The 24,626-nt window shown below is 33.0% G+C and overlaps 1 protein-coding gene across 3 annotated transcripts in view; it reads right to left on the bottom strand.

Annotated features, from left to right (window-relative positions):
* Nucleotides 1–24,626, bottom strand: part of Dach2 (dachshund family transcription factor 2) — a 508,482-nt gene that overhangs the window by 57,395 nt on the left and 426,461 nt on the right. For 2 of the 3 annotated variants that reach the window (XM_036174726.1, XM_036174727.1), the window contains one exon: nt 22,614–22,749. In XM_036174726.1, coding sequence (XP_036030619.1) covers nt 22,614–22,749 — 136 coding nt within the window. Of the gene's footprint in view, nt 1–20,081; nt 20,166–22,613; nt 22,750–24,626 lie in introns of all 3 variants that reach the window. The other variant, XM_036174725.1, reaches the window with a different exon arrangement.

Raw genomic sequence — 24,626 nt, 5'->3', positions numbered from 1 at the left:
TTTCTTCTTAAATCCCACTTCCAGAGTATGTTGGAACTTTTGACCCATTTTCATTTATTTTTTTTTTGAGGGGATTCCCAATACTTGTTGATCTTGAACTATCAATTCTTAACATACTGTAAGCTTAGATATTTATTTTCTATTCTAAATTCTAATCCATTATATCTTTTTTTAAAATTTCTGTTCAGTTGAGTATTTCATGTTCCCATCAAGCTTTATGTTCCAAAAACTTATGTTAGTTTATTTCTTGGACTTATATTTGGTAGTCATGAGACCAGTCTGATAATTTTGATAACTCCCTCCCTTATGTTTGTTTTTTCTTTCTTTTTGGTTTATCTATCTATCCATCTATCATCCATCCACCCATCTATCTATCTATCTATCTATCTATCTATCTATCTATCCATCTATCTATCTACCTACCTACCTATCTATCTATTAGTTGTTTGAGACAAAGTCACACATATACTCCACTGGCTTTGAATCCACATATAACTAAGGAGAACCTTAGACAAAACTTAACTTCAAGTGGACCGAAGACCTCAAGCTGAAACTTAAAACGCTGAAACTGGTAGAAATAATAAAGTATCATCATCATCATCATCATCATCATCATCATCATCATCATCATCACCATCAAAAACAACAACAAAGCCAGTATCCTACAAGATGTGTCAGAAATGATGTTCTAAATAAGATTTCATTTGCCCAGGAATTAAGGCCAACAACTGTCAAGTGAAAAAATTTGAGTAAAGAGGAAGCCAACATAGTAGGAAATAATCTTTGCCATCTATACTTATATCTGATAGAGAATTAGTATCTAGAATATAAAAGTTTTAGCTAAAAACCAGTTAAGGGAACAAATCAGCCAATTAAAATGGCCTATGAATCTGAACAGAGAATTCTCAAAAGAATATATAAAAATGGCTAAGAAATGCAAATTTAAAAAACTTTAACATTTTATCTTACACCCAGCAAAAATTTCTAAAATCAATAAAACAATAAACATCAAATGCCGGTGAGGATGTAGGGAAGGCATTCCCATTCTTTGCTGGAACCTGGTGCAACCACTCTGGAAATCAGTATGGAGGATTTTCAAAAAATAAAAATAAATGTACCATATGATCCAGTTATACCACTCCTTGGTATATGTTCTAAGAATTTAACAACCTACTCCAGAGACATTTGCTCAGTATGCTTCATTTCTAATCTATTCATAAAACCAGACTAATAAAGACAGATACCACATGTTTTCTCTCCTTTATGGTTCATAGGTCCAACTCTTCAGATGTGGGGATATAAACTGAAGTCAAAACAGAAACGAGGAAAGTAAACAGGGATCATGATGACATGGCGTTATAGAGAGGGGAGTAACAGGATACAAACAATATCAAGGGAAAAATTGAAAAAAATTGGAGGGGGTCTTTAACTGAGGAGGGAGGAAGTAGGTCAATACAGAAGAAGACAGATGGAAGGATATAGTATCCAAGGATCCTTGATAAAGCCTTAAGTAATCATACCATTTTATATTTACCTAAAATTTTTATACATACATATAATATATGTATAATTATGTATAATATATGATTATATACATATGCATACACACACATATATGTATGAAGAAATGATACCATTTTACGCTATCTGGTTTGACAATGTTCCTCCTAGAACCATAGCTCATCTAGCAAAATCTCAAGCACTAGGCATGAGAAAAAATTTTCAAGTTGTTCATTTGGGGAGTCCAAGAGACTTCCAAAACAATACAGGATATTGCTGTTGCCTTTCATTGCATCCCAGAGGCTGAAGGTAAGTCGTTAATGCAGAAAACACTACACACTTTGGATTTGAGCTAGATCTAACCTGAAAGCTTGCTCTCTTGAGAAAGTTTTCATAGTATCTGATGGTGTTATGCAAGGTACCAAGGGAGGGTAGCAATCAATATTTCTGTTCAGCTGTGATGCTTACAAACCACAACAATGCCCAGATTGGCAAGATATATTAAAGGTGTAATGGTGGCACACAAATCTTGGCAATAACCAACAACAATCTAACTGGATTTAAGGCCCAATAAACAAAAAGAAAATCATTACTTGTACTAGAAACCTAAAAAACTACATGGGACGAATGAAAGCATATATCTTAGAAGATACCATATCATTGCCACTTTACTACTAGATCTGCACACTTCCTTATTGCATTCATTAAAAATGCTAATCCTTATATACACCAAAGTGTCACTCTGACGCCTAATTAAGAGTAGCTTTTGTTTGCAACAGAGATCAATACAGAAAAGAAAACTGGTGAAACTGCTGAGAATGAATGATCATTGGGTGCCCAGCCCTAGAGGATATATCTATCTATAACACAACTCCTGTTCTTAAAGCAAAGAAACCATTGAAGAAAACGGACTTGAAAGATTATAAGTCACGGGACCAGGAAGTTTGATGTGCATTGTCTCACCTAGAAATGACAGAAAAAGTACACACATTTCTCAGCAATATAACTGCTTAAACAATACCTGATTTATGAGAAAAGCAATAGATATATAAGAGGGGTAAGGGAAATCACATTGGACCCACCCCTAAACAAAAAAACTACAGGCAAATAATGATTGCTGAGAGAGAATAAGCATCTCCAATGGGATTTCCAATGTTAAGCTGAGACTCTGCAAATCATAGATACAAATAGAACTTAATGGGCCCAGCAAATGGTCTTTTATGCATATGTGTACAATAATCAATTAAAACATGGCCATAAATATGAGTAGGAGTAAAGGGCAAAATATAACAGGCTAGAGGGAGGAGACACGGCATATGTTGGAAGAATTAATGAGAAGGGAGAAAATGATGTAATTATATTCAAAAAATGTGTTGGTTTAGTCTGGTAGGCACCTGTACTACTTTATGCAAAATCCAAGGATTTATTATTCTTATTTTTTGGTCAAGTTTTTAATCTCTTGAACTTCCTGCCACCAGGGCTGTATTTCCATTGCATTGTACCTTTCCTTCTCTATTACTGAACATTTGAAAACTTTATTGAGTCTTTAAAACTTTAAGAGCCTGAGAATACAAGTCAAAAACACACAATTTATTAGAAAATTTATTATAATTCATAATAATGATCCAAGTTATGATACTAAGAAAATTACGCATATGAAAACTGTGCTTTTATTTTAATTTTATTCCATGATTCCCATATGAAGTGCTGATTTGAAGAATTAACTTTATCATATTATATTAGTTATATCATCTCTCATCTACTATCACATAGATTTTTTATTGATGGTAATCTAAACAGTAAATACATTATATTTTCATGCATAAAAAGAATTTTAAATATGTTTCCATTAATTTTTTTAGGAACTTATATAAATAATATAGTTATCATAAGAAACAAATTTAGAGTAAGTTAAAAATTAAAACTATGATAAACTTTTTCTTATAAGAGTAAATAAACATAAAACAAAATTTTAAATAAAAATATATATGATTGATTATTTTATGGTTCTAATAGCTATTATATGATGCTATGATCTTAACTAAGACATATAAGTAAGCATAGAATGAAATTCTAGAACTTATATAATAATACAACTGTATTTATTATTCATTGGAATAAAAATGACCCTGAATCAATTTGATAAACATTAACTATGAATTATATAGTTTCATAGAAAATAATGCTATATTGATGGGAATGTATAGAAGTCGTGGAAAGAGTAAAATATATTTAAAAGTGATATTGTAGGTAATAGAGAATAATCAAGTAAACTACTATACATACATTACAATGATCATGTTTTCAATTATCTTTACATTGTTTGAAAATCATGTGATTAGTACACTAATAATACCACAGGAAACTATGATATGAAAACAATTTTATAACTATGATTAGGATACTATTAATATGGAGTTATGAAAAACTTTATGTCACCTGAACATTCTCCTTTTTATTTATGATTTAATTCTCTTATAACTAGACATATACATAGCCTGTTTTACCCATTGTCAAAAGTATAAAGTTCTAGTTAGAAAGAAGAAAAATACTTTACATATTTCCAGTTGGTTGTGCAAATTATTACTGGCTTATAAGCTGATGATCCAAGTAATGACACTTGAGAATTATAAAAATTTTGCATAAAAATAGGATCTGGAGGAATATCCCAGTGACTAAGAGCACTGGCTGCTCTTCTAGAGGATCTGTGTTTGATTCCCAGAACCCACATGAAGGCTAACAAGAAAATATAACTCAAATTATATAGGATCTCATGACTTCTTTTGGTCTTAAAATGAAGGTAGAAAACACACCCCAGCTAATTCTATTGTACTAATTCATTCTATGATAGCCATATTTTCATGATATCAAAATAAATAAAAAAATAAAAACGTAATCTACACGCATTATGAATATGTAAGAAAAGTGCTCAGTAAAATAAGAATAAATGTATACAGCCAAAATAATAAAAAAGTCATCAATATGTGAAATAATTATATATTATGACTAAAAGGTATTTTATCTGAGGAATGTAAAGTCAGTTCAAGATATAAAACAGTGAAAATACATTGGGTTCATATAACCTAATTTTTTAGAGAAAAATCTTAAAAATCCCTCAATAATATTGGCAGAATTAACAAATAAATTCACAAAAATTGCAGAACTAAAAATCAGTATGAGCTTTCTGAACAGAGTAGCAAGAAAATAATACCATTTAAAAGCATTAAAAACTTAGAAATCAATCCAATGTAATAAAACACTTGAATAATTAGAGCTACAAATTTAATGAAAACTTAAATTCTTAAATAAGTGAAAAGACACCCTGTGTTAAGTGATTAGAAAGCTTAATATTGTGATATTGGCCATATGATCTCCAAAGATCTAGAGAGTCAGTGAAACCTGTGTGAAATTCTCATGGCAAATTTAAAAAAAATGAAGGGAAAAATCACCATAGTCACATAGAACGACTAGGATTCCAAATAGCTAGAAGCAATACTGTAAAAAAAAAAAATTGAATGGATCACATACAATTTAAAAGGCTACAAAGGCATTAATATCATAGCACAGCAATTAGCATATAGGTAAAAGAAACTGAACAGAGCATCCAGCCGATCATTGATGGCTAGACATTTATACAGTCTTCAGAAGGGTGTCATTATACAATGGGAAATAATAGTTCCTACAATGATAAGAATGACAAAACTGAATACCTACACACAAGAGAAGAACTCATATATGGAGAAGGAATTAGACTCAAGATTCAAATATAAGGCCTGTTGATGTCCTTGAAAGAATATGGAAAAAAATCTCCATGATATTGGTCTTGGCAGTAATTTCCTAAGTATGACATTAAAAGCTCAATCAACAAACCAAAGATAAAGAAAATTACTTCACACTGAAGAGTATTTTTTAAACAAATAAATAGCCAACCAATAGTGTTATGAAATAGGAGAAGCTATTTTAAAAGCTGATAAGGTTTTAATTTCCAAAAATATATTAGGTAAGACTTACAACTCATTAGAAAAGTAAAACAAAGTAAAAAATAAATGAAAAGACAAGAAATCAAATAGAATTCTACAAGAAGACATAAATGACTAAGAGATTAATTGTATTTTATATCACTAAAAAACTGTGAAAAGCAAAATAAGAGCATATTAAAGCTACTAGAGGGGTTGGGGATTTAGCTCAGTGGTAGAGCACTTGCCTAGCAAGCACAAGGTCTTGGGTTCAGTCCTCAGCTCTGGGAAAAAAAAAAAGACAAAAAAACAAAACAAAAAAACCCCATAATTTCTTTAAAAAAAAAAAGCTACTAGAATATATCTAATCAAATGATATCTAATACTGACAAGAATTATTATTTGAATTCAGAATACATAACAGGCTCATGTTTTGAGTACTTTGAAATCAGGTAGTGGCACAGTTCTGAGAGGTTATGAAACTTCGGAGACACAGGGCCTAAATGACAAACCCAAGCATATGTGGTGATCCCTTGAAGGTTATACTCATTTATGCTTCTGGTCCTATCCACTGCCAACCTAGTTGACTGCCACTAGGTCACTTGCTGACACATAATCTGGCAGACAGTCTGAACCCTTCCGCATGTCTTGAATATTCATCCACAATGGACTGAAACCTCCTCGAATTGTGAGCTAAAATAGACCTTTCTTCCTTAAGTTGTTTCTATTATGTATTTTGGTAATGGTGACGAGAAAAGCTACTAATGTAGAAAGGACTCAGGATAATCAAAAACCCTTGCACAGTGCTGGTGAGGCAAGTAAAATTTTGCAGCCACTCATGGAATCTAGTGCTTCTACATGTAGTGTAGGTTCAAAAGAATAGAAGCAGGGAAATAAACTCATATTATTGTAAAAGTGGTCATAGCTGTATTATTCAAATTGGACAAGGCAAGGAAACTTTTGAAATATCTATCAAAGGAAGAATGCATAAATAAAGTAAGAAGGCACAGAAATACAAATATCATTCAGTTTAAATAAGTAAAGATTCCCAGTCACATTCTACAACATATGTGAACCTGGAAGAAATGAAATTGAGTAAAATAAGCTAGACATGGAAGACCAGTATTTCCTGCTTCTATTTGCATGTGGAATTTAAAGTATTCAAACTTATAGGATTAGAGAAAGTAGCTGATTTCAGGAAATGGGAATATAGAAAATGAGGATTTGTAATGTATTGAGCATAAAACTTCAGTTATATAAAAAGTAAAAGTTCTTCCAGGTGGTGGTGGCGCACACCTTTAATCCGCAGAGCCAGGCGGATCTCTGTGAGTTCAAGGCCATCCTGGGCTACCTAGTGAGTTCCAGGAAAAGTGCAAACCCTGTCTCGAAAAAACGAAAATAAACCTAAAAGGTCTATATAGCTTCTGTATACAATCATACGATACAAATAGTAGTAATATTCTCAACTTAAACACTTGTTGGAAGAATAGAACTCATAATCTTCTTACCAAAAACATAACAATGAAATTTACTTTAAATTTTTCAATTAATTCAAGATATTAAAAGATTAAACCACAGAATCGTCTCAATTGAATTAAAAAATAATTGACCTAATCCAACATATTTGCATTACATGAATACAAAACAAAGTAGATACAGAAGGAAATTGCCAAATTTGTGAATAGAATTTTTGAAATAAATCTCCTTATAATTGCATATTTAAAGTGTGGACAATTAAAGTTTTCCCTCAGAACAACAGAGAAAGAGGCTAATCTCACTAGAAACCAGAAACCTCAGTCACAGAAAGCAATTTAAAAAGATAGCAATAGACAGATAAACTTGTCTATTTTGTTGCATATAGTGAAATATACATACAAATCATAAAGACAATAGAGTAAAGTAACTTCAAGTAATCTATAGATGACCACTAGAGATTTAGTGTTCAAAAAGTTGAAGAAAGCAAGATCAATATAGAAAAATATTTGTATTTCTACATAATAACAGTGAACAATCTGAAACTTAAATTAACAAACCATTCCATTTAAAGTTGGTTTAAAATTCATTTAATAATTACAATTAGAAAACACTATCAAGGGGAGCTAAGGAGATCCTAAAGAGCTATTTTGTGTTCAGGAATCACAATATGTAACATTAAGATGGAAAAACTCACCAAATTTATTTGCAGTAACAGCATTATCCTCATTGAAATTCTAATGGGCGTTTCAGGAGAAATTGGTGCTGAAAGTGATTCTAGAATTCTCATGGAAATGTATAGAACCCAAAATATCCAAAGCAATCCTGGTTTTAAAATGGAGTCACATTTCCCAATTTCAAATCTTTTTTTTTTTTTTATAAAAATACAATGTTCAAAACATGATAATACTAGCATAAGAATTGATATAGACCTTAGGATAGAATTCAGTCAAGAAATCAACCCTTACTTTGATGGTGAAGTGATTTTTTTGATAATGGTGCCAACTCAATCCAGTGGAGAAAAGTGTTCAACAAATGGTGCTGGGACAATTGGACATCTGTATGCAAAAGAATGAAATCAGTCGACTAGCCATCAGCAAATACAATAATTCAAAATGGATCATAAATCTAAGTGTAAGACCTAAAGTTATAACACTTAGAGAAAAGAGAGTAATATATATTCTAGAATTGTATCTTGCAAAAGATTCTTTGATACTTCACCACAAGTGGTAACATAAAAGACAGAAATATTGATCTCTATCAGATTAATTTTTTCATCAAATAATATTGTGAAAAGCAAAAAATAATAATAAAGTGAGGTGAGATACTCTAAAATTATGTCTGAAGAGAGTATTATAATTTAGAATATGTGAATAAGATCTACAGTTTCAAAAATGAAATACAAACATCCAAATTCACAAATAAATAAAAAAATTAAGCAGATACTTCTTCAAAGTTGTGTGGATATACTATAAATACAGGAAAAGATACTCAAAATCTTTATCAGGGAATCCTAGTCAAAGCTCCAACAAGATTAGCTCACACCCACCAGTCTGTTATTATTAAAATGATAGATAATAGTTGAGGAGAACAGCAAGAATTAAGAGCCTTCCTAGACTTCAAATATTAATGCCAATTGCTCTAGCCACTTTTGAAAATAATATGGTAGTGTTCTAAGTAATTATCACATTGAGTGATCATAGGACCCATAAATTCAATTCCCAGTTATATGTACAAAATAAACTAAAGCATAAGTCAACAGAAAAATTCTATACAAATATTCAAAGCAACAGTAAGTATAATAGCTAAAAAGTGAAAGATAGATAAACAAATATGGTAATTCATGCAATAGATAAATATTTAGATAGTGCAAGTTTCAAAGCAGCACAACATTTATACAATGGCATGAACAATGCTGGCTACTTTTAAACCAATTTATGTTGAGAATTTGGGAAATTGTGGTCGGGATGTAATATATGATGGAATAATTAATTAATTAATTACTTAATTACAAATAAATCAACAACAAAAAAGTATTTGATCAAAAGGCACATTACAATGATTAATAAATACTTTCAACTTAGCCAAAAAGAACATATATACAACTCATATATAAGTGTGTTATTACATTATTATGATTATATATTACGACATATAATCACACACACACACACACACACACACACACACACACACACACACACATACACACACATACAACAGAGCTTGCACAGGCCAGTTTAGAACAACAGCACCAGAAATATTTTCCCATGTTTAGCAGGATAGAAAATAAGAAACTACTGTAGTCAAGTCCCAGTGTAACCCAACTATTTCAGTATCCAATTGCAGATCTCCCCATATTTGGTTTGGGGCCATGAAGAATCCAATAATTGCAATTATGAGAAGTGTCTCTTCATATACTGAAAGAAAAATTGAGATGCCAGCCAATGTATTTGCAATGCATCAAGCTATCATCTGAAGCCTAAGCTTCAAGGTAGACTTGAGATTCTAGGAAAATCTGCCTAGAATAATCTGCCAAAAAGCTGCAAAGAGTGTGTAAAAGCCTCATAGGAGATAAGCCAGGAAGGTTTCAATCAGCAAAATCAAGTAGGGATGACTATTGCCAAGTCTTTGGTGCTCACATCATTCTATCATGTGTCTAGGACGCAGTCGTGGAGCTACAGGATTTAATTACTGCATTGTTGAGTTTGGTCCAATTCACCAATACAGTTTTCCTATTATTAAATTTTCTAATCTAGACATTTGACCTTTTTCATTGTATCTTAGAATTGTGGAACTTTCTTTTATTCTTTACTGAGACAATGATTTTCATTGAATATTAAATGGGGACTATTTAGTAAAACTAAAACAGTTAAGACTTATGGAACTTTTGGGGATGGACTGAATGCATTTTTGCTTAGAGATTGACATTAGCCTCTGAAAGCAAGAAGTAAAATGGAGTGGTTTGGATCTTAAGTGCCCTCTCAAAGCTCATGTGTTTAATACTTGCTCTCTAGCTAATAGAATCATTGGAAACTGAAATAAATTTTAGAAGGCAGAAGGAAATCAGGTCACTAGATGTGTGCTTCTAAAGAGAACATAGACTCCTCATTCAGGCTTCCCTCTGTCTATGCTTCCTGGACTCCATGAGGGGAACACTCTGCCACATGTTCTTTGTACTAATGTTCTGCCTATATATAGATAAAGGAACAATAAAAGCAAGTGACCATAAGCCAAATTAAGACATTAATTATTTTATTATTTTTATTAAGAAATATTTTTATTCATTTTATATACCAATCACAGATCTTCCCTCCTCCTGCCCCTCAAGCCTCCCCTACAACCCACCTCCATTCCCTCCTATAAGAAGGTAAGGCCTCCCATGAGGAGTCAGCAGAGACTGGTACATTCAGTAGAGGCAGTTCCAAGCCCATTATTTTACAAATATTATTGTCATATAGTTGCAAAGTGACTCTAGCACACTAAAACTCAGTGACAGAATTCTGAGCAAAAGGAATTTAATTAATTAAATGTATACACTAGCTAATACAAATTCCCACCATAAGAAAATAAGATGAATTGTAATACAAAACCAAATCAAACAAAAAAATAAGGATAAGGATAGAAATCAATGATAATTTTTTACTCAGGGGAACAATAAGTACAAATCAAAGGTACTTCTTTCTTTGAAAACAATGAATAAAATTTAAAAGCTTTTCTATACTGAGCAAGAAAGAAAAAAAAAAAAAACCTCAACATCCAAACAGGAGTACTATTAAAGATGCTTCATATACTACAAGCATGATGAGAACATTGGGAACACTATTAATACTTGTAAAATATGCCAGGCAGTGGTGGTGAGAATCTTTAATCCCAGCACTTGGGAGGCAGAGCCAGGCGGATCTCTGTGAGTTTGAGGCCAGCCTGGTCTACAGGGTGAGATCCAGGACAGGCACCAAAACAACACAGAGAAACCTTGTCTCAAAAAAATATAAAAGACTTGAAAATATGAAAATTAATTTGAGTACTTCTACAGTTAGTAAAAAGTGAATTTCAATTTGAAAAATACCCCTCAATAAAACATTTATACATAATACTGACATGTGAATTTCACTTATTCTACTTTCATGCATATCTTGTCATCCTGGTAATTGTCATGATTCATAGATGATGGAGCTGGCTAAGTACTGTCTAGGACAGCTTGCATACTATTTTTTTGTAACATTAACCTGTTTTAATATCCAATATACAGACAACAATGAACTGAATCTAAGGAAATGGGGACACTATGGGCATAATTAGGAGACCAATTTACTTCCTGTGTGAGGTTGGCTAGTGCCGTTATATCCCTGAGGTCTCTGTATAAGAGAGTAAGACGATGTGATGAAGACTAGTAATGATGGGCCTGTCAATGATGGAAGCCATCAAGAGCCAGAGAATGCAGGCAGTTTCTAAAAGTTGAAAAATTCAAGAAAACATTTTTTCTTTACTCATTGAAAAGAAATATAACCCTGCCAATACAGTGACTTTAACCATGTGAAACCTATTGCTAACATAACAATTGGAGGAGCTGTGAGAAAGAAGGTGTGTTTTAACTTACTATTCTCATTCTAATTTGATACATAGTATTTTCTAGAACCCTAGAAGCTAGACCACAGTAAAGAGTCTTACAAGTCAGATTTAGCTGGAGTCTTTTGAATCCTTTGTCCTGAATAGGTGGTGTCTTCAGCAAGAGGGGCCCCATGCTCAACACATAAAAAGCAATAATGGCTACATTGATATTCTGTATTGTTTTGGTAGTCATTTTGATTACTCTAACCAATCCTTTGAATAGAGGTTTCTCATTTCCTGGATTTTGTTAGTTTAGGTTCTTGTGGGAGTGCACACACACGCACACACACACACACACATTGTGTACAAGTTAGGTAATATAAAATAACTCCTTGAAACATTATTAAACAACATTGGTGTTATTGGTTCCCCATCCTTTTTTCTCCTTCTGTATAGACCTCCCTCTCTCCTCCACTGTTCTTCTGCTTCCTATTTTAAATCATCTGTATCCTGCTATTCCCATCCCAAGCCTAATTTCTTTAGTCCCAACACTAGGCAAAGAATTATAGGCAAATAAATGACTGCTGGGAAAATTGGCCTCTTCCAGGGATGAGACCCCTTTTAAGTTTTCCTGAAGCTATATGCTCAGAAACAACAAAAATGGACTCAACAAGTTATACTTATATATGTGTGCATATAAGCCATACATATTCATATAGGTACATAATACCAATCAAAGAAAAAATCTATGAACTTGAGAGTTGGGGGACATGTAAGGGGTTTGAGAGAGGGTCACTAGAAGGATCTGTAGGAATGAACAGAAGGGGGAGAGTAATTTAAATCAATTTCAATTCAAAAATATCATTAAAATTAAATGTAAGAAAAACATGACCCAAAGATACCAAATGGAAAATTTCAAAAATGAACAGTATCAATTAAAAATCTATAAGCTTAAATGGTTTCAATAAATAATTCTATCAATATGTTAAGAAGAATTAACAATTATATGATAATAAACTGAAATAGAAAACAGAACACCTAAAATTTTATATTTGAAATGTGTGCTTTACAGTAAATACAGGAAAATAAACAATTATAACATAATGCTGCAACTCAATATCCCTCCTAGTCATAACTACTAAATTCCAAATAAAATTTTAGTAAGCCATATATACTAAAGAAGAATAAGAAACATTTTCTTGGTATTTGTTACTACATTCTGTATACTGTTTTATGTTTTATTAATTCACCTGCATAACTCATACTTTTGTTTTTTCTTTAAGTGTAATAAAATTTCACTGTGTAGACATATCACATTTTTATTGTCCATTTACCACTTCATATATACCAAGGCTGATTCCATTTCCTAGCTATTGTGAATAGATTACCAACAACATGAATCTGTGAGTATCTCAGTAGTGAGATACAGTTCTTTGGATATACTAGGTGTGGAAAATTGGTAGTGGTAGTTCTATTCCCAGCTTTTAAATAAATATCCACAAAGATTTCCAAAGGTGTTACACCAGATTGCATATGTGGATCTTCGATTCAAATATTTAAGTTTGTGTGTTCAATGTAGGGTCCCCATTAGAAGAAATCTAGAAAGAGGTCATTAGGTGACTGCCTAAAAGTAGGAGATATTACAGTATAGGTAAGATGAAATTAGAGAAAGGGGATACTATGAGCAGATAAATTTAAGCAGGGACTGAGTGGGTAAATAAGGGAGGTGAAGGGGTTTGGGAAGTTTACTAAAATGATAGCAGTATACACAAGCCATGAGGAAGCTGACTGTTTTATAAATAATTTAAAAAGCAAGGGATATTAAAAATGAGTTAAATGTACCCTGCATGACCTAAAAAAAACTCCTTTAAATCATGGGTAATTCTGAGCTGTTGCTGAGGACCATGTCTGGGTGTGTGGTCTTATCACAGCCAGTGTCCATGTTGAAGTCCATGGCACATGTTGCCACCATGGGCCACGTGGACTACAGCCAGAGCCATACAGATCTCAGTGGCCTGAACTGCTATCTGATGTCATGGTGACATATGGGCCAGAGTTGCAGCTGAGGGCCATGTTTGGGTCCATGGTCCTATTACAACCAAGGTCTGTGTTGATGTCTGAGGTTCCTCTTACAATTGAAGGCTATGTGGATACTCAGGATCTGGGGCTATGTTAGTGTCTGAGGGCCATATCATAGCTGGGACTGTGCCAATCCAAAGGCCTTAAGTGTCACCTGGGGCAATGGTGACATCCAGACCTGGATGCTACTGAGGACCATGTCTCAGTCAGTGATCCTACTGCAGGCAGCTTGGGTCTGTGTTGAAGTCCGAGGTCCTTGTTGCCACCTTGTTGGTGTCTAGGAACCATGCCACCACTAGAGCCATTATGATCTGAGTGTCCTATGCTTTCATCTGGAGTCAGGATGTCATCTGGGCCCAAGATGCTGTTGAGGGCCATGTCTCAGTCCATGGTCCTTCTGCAGGTGGAGTCTGTGTTGATGCCTGTGGCTTGTGTCACCTCAGGGGACCATAGGAACCATGTATGATGAAATCATAGGGCCATGTTGAACCAACCTGCCCTTTTCTGGCCCTGGGATAGTTGGCTCTGCCCCTCTCTGTACACTTCAGCAAGAGAGCTAGTCTGACCTTCACAGGTGAGCTGACTCCTGAACTCTGGAGATATGGCCTCACCCATCACCCATCAGCAAGGGATAACTGACAGTGATGGCATGGGTGTAGCGGGGAGCTGACTCTGTCCCTTGCCTGAGGGGGCCAGCCCCAGTGGCTTGAACTTACCAACTCAACCACTACCCAGGCCCACAACCAGGCCTGGGTTGGCCCAACCTAACATCTACACTATTTAGGACCTGATGGAGCTCATGAAAGGACTGAGTCTGTAGTGGGTAGCCATTCCTGCTTTGACCTGGTATTTCCAACACCCATTGAGGCTTTGGTAATGGTCATGCCTACAAGACAGGGCTGAGAGAGGATGTTAAGATCTGAGTTCTGGATGCCAGGGCTCTCTTGGTGCCTGGACTCTGGATACTGGAGGTAGGCCAAGCAGAGTTCTCCAGAGACCACCAACGGACTGCAACATACCTTTCCCAGACCCTGCAACCTAACTATCCATTCATTTGTAAGTTACACGACTAAATAAACCTCCCTTTTAACTAAGTGGAGTGGCCTTAATAATTTCACCAATATGAGTCTGTGGAAGGAGATCCACAGAATCTCTATGACTCAGGACTGTCATGGGATATCTGAGAGGAGTTTCAGTGAGGATCCAGTGATGATGATGATGTACCAGAAACCAGAGGCCTTGCATCAGACCAATGACTCATTGCAATAAATATTTTCTAGTAAAGCTGATTGGACAAAAGTGTGTACTGTGATATACCACGGTTCCCAAAGCCACTAGGATTAATGAAGAGGTGTTGGAGAGGTGAGGAAGATAGAGGAGTAAAGAGGTTTTTCTTGTTTGCAGGGTGTTAAGAAACCATGCTGTATCTTAGTTGGAAGCTTCCTTCTGCTAGCTAGCTTTGACAATGCTGGAAACTGCTATTCAGACTGCTTGGAGAAAGAGTATATCAACAGCCTTACATAGCTGGGAACCTTATTAACTACAGTGCTAACCTGCCACAAAAGATGCGCCCACATGTACAATAGTGGGATAACTCTTATAGGAATAACTATTTCCTTGATGATTGGATTTGAGACCCAATGAAGTTATGAGAATCTATATCTGGTACTATAAATCTACTCAAAAGACCACGATCACAATATAGGTTCCAAGTTAGAACTTAATTCTATTAAATAGATAAACTGACATACCATTGAACTGCTCTCTAAATATACCTGTTTGCCCATAGTCAATCATCACTCTCAGCTTTAATCAGAGAAGCCGTTCTTTCCAGGTAAATGCAGTAAATAAAGAAAACCTTACCCAGTACATTATGAGCATTAAAGGAGATAGAGACATGTAAATAAAAAAGTCACAGAACAATTATCTTTTTTGTAGATATATCTAATAAATAAACTTCAGTAAAAATGGCAGTTTAAAAGATCAATATGTTAGATTAACATTTTTCATATTATAATAAAGAGTAAGTTTGATGCTTGAAAATAGAATAACATATACATGTTCAAAAATAATGTGAATGCATGTTTTTGCATTCAGAAAGAAATCAATGAAAATCTTAAAAAGAAAATAAGTGTTCATGGATTATTACATAATACAGTAAAGATATCATCTCTAAACTTATCTGTAGATTTTTATGTAATTCTTATCAACATGCCAGAGAGAAATTTTGTGGATATGCTGTTAAAATATACAGAAATGCCTAAATTGCATAATTCCACAACAGTATTGAAAAATAAGAATAAAGTAGAAATAAGTAATACCAAGATGCCATGGTTAATCTTCATTGTCGAATTGACTGGAATTTGGAATCACCTAGGACATATTTAACTGGCCATGCTTTAAAGGTACTTCCAAAGAGGTTTTGTGAGGATAAAATTAAATTATCTTGACTGTAATGATAGAAGGCTGGCATAGTTACATGAGTTACATGGATAAATAGAGAAGAATACCAAGCAATGAAAACAGATTACTTATTTTAAATAAATGTATGATGTTTTTTACAAGTGATTGTGGAGTTAAAAACCAAACCAAATCACCCAAACATGTAGACTCCCATAAAAATTGAGAAGACAGTCTTAAAATGTTAAAACTGAAATGACGAAAAAGAAAATCACATGAGAACATCTTCAGGATCAATGGCCAGGAAAAATAAAGTTTAGAATCGACAGTAAAAGTATTACAAAAGAATAAAGGTGAGTAAATTGAACTTTAAAAGAAAAACATACTTTTGAATTTCATATCTGACATAGGACTCATGTAAAGAACTCTGGCAGTTAGAGTATGGTGTTACATGCCATTAGTCCAAGCAATGGACAAAACCTAGAAACTCTCAGTATTTAACACTAAGAAACCAATCCAATTAGAAAATGGGCAAAGTAAGAAACAGTTCAAGAAAGCTAATAGACACATAAGGGGTTCCATACTACTAATCACCAGGAAATGAAACTAGGTCTACAATCAGAGATATCACTGTATACTCATTGAGTATAATTGCAGGTAAAATAAACTAGTGGCAACCCAAAATACTGGCAAAGATGTGGAGGAACTGCAATATTCCATATATTGGTTATGGGAATATAATATGATGCAGACACTATAGAAAGTAGTTCTTAATTTTGACTCAATAATTACAATCTTAACTATTTGTTCCTGAGAAGTGAAAGTATAACACACAAAACTGTCTATAAATGATTACAGAAGCTTCATTTATAATTGCCCCAAATATAGAAACAATTTGATATCCTACAGTAAAAATGTGGATCAGTGGCATCACACTATTGCACTTGAAGAATCACAAAAACATAAAGGTAAAAGGAATGTATACAACACATTGGGCATATATATCAGCGGAATCAGCCAGAGAGAATAATTGCTAATCTCTTAAAATAACATGTTGTATGGTTGTACTTACAGATGAAATTCCAAGTGAGAAAATTATAAAGATGGATAACAGAATAGTGGTATACAATGATTATAGATTATGAAAGGAAAAGAAGTATGACACAAAAAATAACAGGAGAAATACCTACAATGTTATAGAATAACCTTATGTTTAATCATGACATTACTACACAAAGCTACATGTAATAATTACATAAAATAATACATGTACAGGAAAGAATACAAGTAAAACTGGAAAATTCTGAGAAAGACCTACAAAACAAAACTAAGTCTTCTGACTTTAATAATGAGCCCCAGTAATACAGGTGATTGAGATTGGGAATATTTGACAAGGAGAATATGTTTTGTTTTTGTAACATATTCTGTGAATATATAATTATTTATATACAAAAGTATTTAGAGATGGTGATATGTAAACAAGATATTATGTTTATTTTAGTTTAGACCTACATAGCATAAAATGCATAAAAAATTTTGTGCAAAAAATAATGTCTTTTCTTAGTCTTTAGTTTCTATTATATATATATATTTATTGATATTATGATCATGGTTTCTCCTCTTCCAGGATGCTGTTCTTATTAACTTAAATTTTTATGAAGATTACTTACAAAGTTAAATTTTCCTTGTATCAATACATTAGTTTCTCTTAGAACAAAATTAGAGTCTTTAGAATTTACATTTATAATTTTAAGCAGGAGTAATAATTATTTCAAACATCTGGATACTTTAAAGTGCTACTTCTTTTAAATATTAGTTCACTACCTAAGGCTATTGTAATTATTCCATACAAAGTAGTTATTCTGGTTAGTTTATAATACCACTACTTTTAAAATATTTAGTGTACTACCTAAGACTACTTAGGGAATAAGGTAAACATCAAATTAAATAGATATTATTTACATTATTGTATTGAAATTTATTGTTATAATTTGTTCTTATTTGAGTAAATAGAAATATGATATTTTTCTAAATAAAATACAACTTTATTATATTCTAATCATTTTAAAGTACTAGATTTTCATCTGTACTACTCTGTGAATTGAATCAGCTGTTTCAGAGGGCTCATGTTTGGGGATATTTGACATATTTATTTTCCCACTATTTCTACATGTGACCAGACTTACTATCAGTGTGTTATGAGAATGTTATTATACCGCATAGAACCCCAAAGAATTTTTTTTGTAATTTTGCTTCATGTTTCATAGTTTAAATAACCTGCAGAATTTTTACAATCACCACTAAAATGTGTCTTGATGAACACTGAACTTTAAAACATTATGTAATACAATATAAATGGACCAAATAGAAGCGAAGACTAGTGCATATTTTCCATTTGTCCAACAGCTTAAGAATATATTAAAGCATTAATGCTATGAAGAAAAAAAAATGTTTGTGATTCTTTTTAAATTAAAAGCCCTCCTGGTTTTCTTTACTGAGGAGTCTTAGAGTGAAAAGATGATAAAGTCACCACAAAAGGGACCATGTAGCACAATGTCATAATAGGCAATTAGTCAATTTATTTGGCAAAGTCCATAGAAAGATAAAATCAAACACTCAATTTCAATGACTGGTCAGTTTAGTTAGAACATTTGATTCAAATAAAAAAAATGTCAGGTTGGTGAGTCATTTTGGATGCAGTCTGAATGGATTTTACTGTCAGTAAATTCTAGAATGTATAAACTTTTACATGCTGACATCTTAAAGTTGCATGCAAAATTCAAGTTATCATTTGAGGCATTTATTATAATAACAACCACACATTTTTGCCAGGTGCAGAAATCAGTAGGCTACATGAAAAATAGCATTTCTTCATTTTTGGAATTCTGTTAATAATGGCAATGTTGGCATTTTATAGTTTCCAGAGCTATAAATCATCTATAAAAACATGATGATATTCAAAGCAGATGTGAAAGCATATGTTTGCTACAGTTGTATAAACTGCTTACTTGTCATACTAAATAAATGTTAAGACTTACATAGTAACTTGTTCCCTTTCAGTAACTGGAGTCTATTTGAGAAGAATATATTTTGTGTTACTATCTCAAATACAATGAGTAGAAGGTGACATTTAAAGTCATTTTTTAAGGAAAACTTGCCATTATAATGTGGATGCAGTTTAACATGCTAGCCACTGTCTATTATTTTCCTCATCAGTATATGATCAAACTATTTGTGACATTCCAAAGCAATAGATAAAGAAATACATTTAACTATGTTTTTTATGAAAATAAGTTAATGTGCCTATATCCTCATGTTCCAGCAGTGTACAAAAAACTCTAACTTGTTAGCTAGAATTTCATTACTTGCATAAGAGTTAAAGCACTCTAATATACTGAACCTGACTTGTTCCAGTCTGACAACTATTCTGTAATCAATCATACGCACAGTACAGTCCCAAAGGGTATAGTCTTTCAGTGTCTGGCTAAGAAAATACTAAACATGTGGCAAGGAAACCAACCATAGATCAATGAAATTAAAATCATACACTCTTCCAAATTAAAGCTAAAGTGTTCATCTAGGTAATAATGAAGCAAGTCTCCAGAAGAAAGACAATTGTCCACTAACTATTCATCACACTGAATCTTATATTCTGAATAATATGGACATTTTAATTGAGACAGAATATATATCCTTCTATAAAGTAAAAACAGATCATTTAGTGATCTTATTTAAAAGTGTGAGTTACTATTCAACTCAGTGTGTCAGCAATAGTGCATAGCTTATAACAAATGATTATATATCCTCCTATATTTTTATGTCTCTAGCTTTCAGTTCCAGGGAGAATCGCTTGAAATTGTTCTACTTCCTATCCTCTACAAAGACATATTTTAAGTTAATATGCTTCAGCGGATCATAAGCCCAGTTGAGGGCATATCTATCTGTACTCCAAATAATTACTCAGTAGATTATATTGGCAAGATTATATTAGATATGTTCAAATTTCACATGTCTTTAGAATATGACAGTGTTAATATGCTGTGACTTGGATAAGATACACAATACTGTGGTGTTTAGTGTTTGATCTTCATACATATATCAAATAAGCCAAAATCATTTTACCTTTATTATCCCTTTGGAATTTTTTCATGGTTTGTCCATTATCTTGGTCAACAATAAGTTCTTCTCTATTGTTGGGCATCATAACTAAAAATGAAAAGCAGAACTCAGTATACTTTCATGCAAAATATGCAAAGAAATTTATAGAAGCACATAAATGGCTAACATAATCCAACAACTAATATATATTTTATATACTTCTGTAACATAAGAAAGATTTGCTATGATAGTCATATATCTTGAAAGTAAGTGTAATGACTAATCATGTGATTTTTAAAGTACCATTCACAATTAGTACTAGCACTATTGGTAATATATAACATTTAAATCATGTATGTATTTCTTCTTTTCAAACATACAAATTAGTATTAGCTCCATAAATAATACTTTCCTCAAAATACTTCAGAATTTATCACATAATAAATCATGAAGTTAAAATAATTTAGCCTTCAACTTACTATGGAAAATTTCCCAAATATATATAATTGAGAGTAGAATATAATTTTCTGGCACTTATTGTAAGACTTTGTAAAACATTGATACTAAAGGAAGCAAAACATACTAATTTGCTATTTATAATTTCATTCTCTGTAGTCATATTTCATTCACACAGTTCTACAAATAAAATACTGTCACATCACTTTACAGCTAAAATCTATTAAACCTTTCCATTTAATTGTAGACAACATTTCTGTTATGCTTAAGCAGCTGTGAAATGTGCATATAGTGACCAATCACTGTAATTACATATACAGTATTTGTCAATAATTTTTCTAAGATATTAAATTGCCTATGAAATATTTTTATTTTACTTTGAAGCATGTTACCCATTCTCTTATACCATATTATTCAGCCATATATTTCCCTATATGTTCAATTTGTATCCAGTACTCAATAATTGATTCTCTCTCCTGTATAGATAGATACAAATTATATAGATATAGATACCTTTCCAATTTTCTTTCAATATCCTAACACAAAATTATCCCAAAGAATAATACATGCTTTAGTTTCTTGATTCATCAAAATTATTAAGTTATAGCTTCTTGTTTTCTTATATTTCCTGTAATAATTTTCACTCACATTTGTAACAACTATGTAGTCTATGTCCATAAACTAGAGGAAAGTTATAAATATCTCTCTCTGGAATAAAATTTAGTCACTAAAGACCAGCAGCCTCAAGCTGTTATTAACATTTCTTTAACTTTAATGGACATTAGAATCTCCCAAGGAGATGTTGAAAATTATAACATGTTGCTTCTCAAACTGTGTTCTAGATCAAGTGAATTAAATTCATAGTGTGCTGATAAACATCCACAAGTGATTATAATATAGATCTTGGTTTAAGAATCACTGAACTAAGTATGGAACTAGAACCTCAGGCAATATATACCACTGATACACATAGACTTGGATGAAGTTCCACAAAGAAGAAATTATCTTTATCCCTCCATGGCACAAATCCAGAACAGAACACATATCCTATTCTCCTAAATCCGTCCCCACCATTAAAGTCCAATTGTTTGGGAGAGTGTAAAACAAGCATTAATATGAGCTGTAAAAATCTAGAAGACATAAAATATTGCCAAAGATAGTTTGCTGACAAAAAAGCAAAAATCATTTTTCCTCAAGGAAATACATACATAGGATACTGGATTGGGTAGATATAATAGAGCTATGAACATTTTACCAATCAAAAATAATGCATAATTATTTTATACTGAGAATTTATTATAGCTGAGTGTTCCTGACAATTTCTGTATAGATGAATAAGATTATAGAGAATAAAATGTTAAGCAAAGTAAAATAAAGCAAAAATATATTTATCTCCTCATATTTCCTCAGTCGTTTTACATTGTAAAGTGTTTTTTTTTCTCCCACAGAGTCAAGGTTATATGATCTCAGTGATAATTTGTTGAATGAGAATTCCGTGCAACAGTCATGGTAGTAAATACTTCCATATTATAGGCAGAGAAGTTAATAATGCTTAAATGGTCTACCCCAAAATTTAAAGATAGCTACTATAAAAATCCTATGGACAAATTCAAGTGTCTTATAGGTCCTATCACAACCAATTTCTAAGATGTAAAATGTAGGAATCAAAAATGTAGAGAAAAACATTTTTCAACATTGTAACATAGTGAATGTTGATTTGCTTTTTAGCTACTTTTAAATGACTGTCTGAAAGATATTTTATCTCAAATATCCCAGAGGTGCTGTATCTGTTATAACAATAGTGTATAATAATAGATGGTATATATCAACATATTCATCTGAGACTTATATTGTACCCCCAAAATCTCATGGTATCTATCAGTCCCATGAAATTGAGGGATATACTAAAAGAAGACCTTACAGGGAAAAAATTAGGACACTTTTCATTCTTTTCTGTATTACTTCAAAAACCATGATTGCTTCAAAAGTCATTTATGTGAAAGAAGTGGCAGCTCCTCCAGGATCTTCCTCTTGTTTCAATTGTGGTATATGGAATTGCTTGAAAGAATATCTCCCAATTACTTCAGGACAGATACTCACCCATTCTCTCTGAAGGATGATCCACCTGGGATGGAGAGCTGGACACACTGCTGCTCGGGTGGGAGGAGGTCTGGCTCCCAGGGTGATGATTCTCTTCCAGAGAGGGAGCAGGAGAAGGACTCTCTGGGATCCGCTCCTGACACAAAATGAAACACAAAATAATTCACAAATGCACTGAAATTACCCAGTTTTGGCAATAGCATTGGAAATATTTACTTGTCACTTATCCTGAAAGGGCACACAACATACTACACAGAATTAAGTACTTAAAAAAATATTTTAAAGAAACCAATGCCATGTAGTTAGAATTAAATAATAGAGGGAGGTGAATGGTTCAAAGGAAGTTAGATTCAGTTTTCTTTCTTAAAATTATTCTTCACATAAATAAGAACATAAAGAGATACATCTGTGGGTTAGGTGTATGAATAAGCACCTGAATTCAGATTCAAAGAATCCATAAAAAAGAATTTGGCATGTCAACATTCGCCAATAACCCCAACAATGGGAGGAACATATACTGGAGCTCTCTGATCTGTGAGCTCTAGGTTCAATGAGAGACTCTGATTTTGAAATGTAGCTGGAATTTTCTCCAGTCCCTCCTGGGACACAGCCGATCAGACACAAGTAAACACACAGAGAGTTATATTACTTATAAACTGAATGGCTGTGCAAGGCTTCTTGTTATCTAGTTCTTATATCTTAAATTAACCCATTTCTATTAATCTACAAATTGCCACATGGCTTGTGGCTTTCCTGTACTTTTATATCTTGCTTCCTCTGTGTCTGGCTGGCAACTCCTGTCTCAGCCTCCCACTTCCCGGAATTCTCCTCTTTCCTTATCCTGCCTACACTATACTTCCTGTCTGGGTACTGGCCAATCAGCATTTTATTTATCAATCAATCTGAGCAACACCTTCACAGCATACAGAAAGACATCCCCAGCACAGACAGAAAAATTAGAAAAGAAAAAAAGCAGTTGAAAAACACATTCAATGCAATTTCAACATCTGGTCTTAAAATGAGGACTTGTATAGGTAGGGAGAGTGAGAACTCATAAATGATTGTAAATATAGGTGTGGCATGATGATTATTTTTATCACAAATGTCTAGATTGATAATTGTACATGCCAGGGTCTAAAGAGTAACATTACTTTGCAATTAAGGAGGATTTACAAGTACAGATTCCTAAAACTCTAGAATAATTGCTAAATGGTACATGTGATATACCATGGCTAGTTTCAGTGAATGTGAGAATATTTGGAAAGTTCAAGTATTTCAGAATATTCAAGGTACCAGAATTTATAGCAGACATATGCTGAATTCTATCAACAAAATCTTTTAAAAATTGTAAGATGTAATACTGTGTGATGATATTTTATTTGTGCTCTAACAAATAAAGCTTGCCTGCGGATCAGAGGACAAAGCCAATCACTATTTTAAACATCAGTTAGGCAGTGGTAGCACATACCTTTAATCCTAGCATTTGGGAGGCAGAGAGCCATCCGGATCTCTGTGAGTTCAAGGCCACACTGGGAACAGAGCCAGGCTTGGAGGCACACACCTTTAACCCCAGTACTAGTTAATCAAAGAGGTTTAGAAGTCTGGATAGACAGACAGAAACTGATAGAGCTGAGCAGAAAGAAGAAGTGATGTAGCTGAGCAGAGAGAGGAAGTAAGATGACAGGGCACAGAAGAATATATAAGGCATGAGTATACAGGAAGTACCTCTCTTGGACTGAGGATTTCCTAGCAGTAAGAACTTGGGGCTGGCTTGTTCTATTCCTCTGATCTTTCAGCTTTCACCTCAATATCTGGCTCTAGGTTTTTTATTAATTTAATAAGACCATATAGAAATTCGTGTTACAATACTTTGTTTTGCAAACTAACAAAAGAGTCTACCAATGTCAATTCTTTAGTATTGCTTGGATTTTTATAATTGTAATAAAGAATCTTAATAAAAATCAAATATTTTATATGCTTTCATGGTATCTGGTATGACTTTTAGGATTCATC

This window comes from Onychomys torridus, chromosome X, assembly GCF_903995425.1.
Source record: "Onychomys torridus chromosome X, mOncTor1.1, whole genome shotgun sequence".
NCBI lineage: Eukaryota > Metazoa > Chordata > Mammalia > Rodentia > Cricetidae > Onychomys > Onychomys torridus.
The sequence above is the reverse complement of the archived record's forward strand: the minus strand, read 5'-3'. Positions and strand labels throughout refer to the sequence as shown.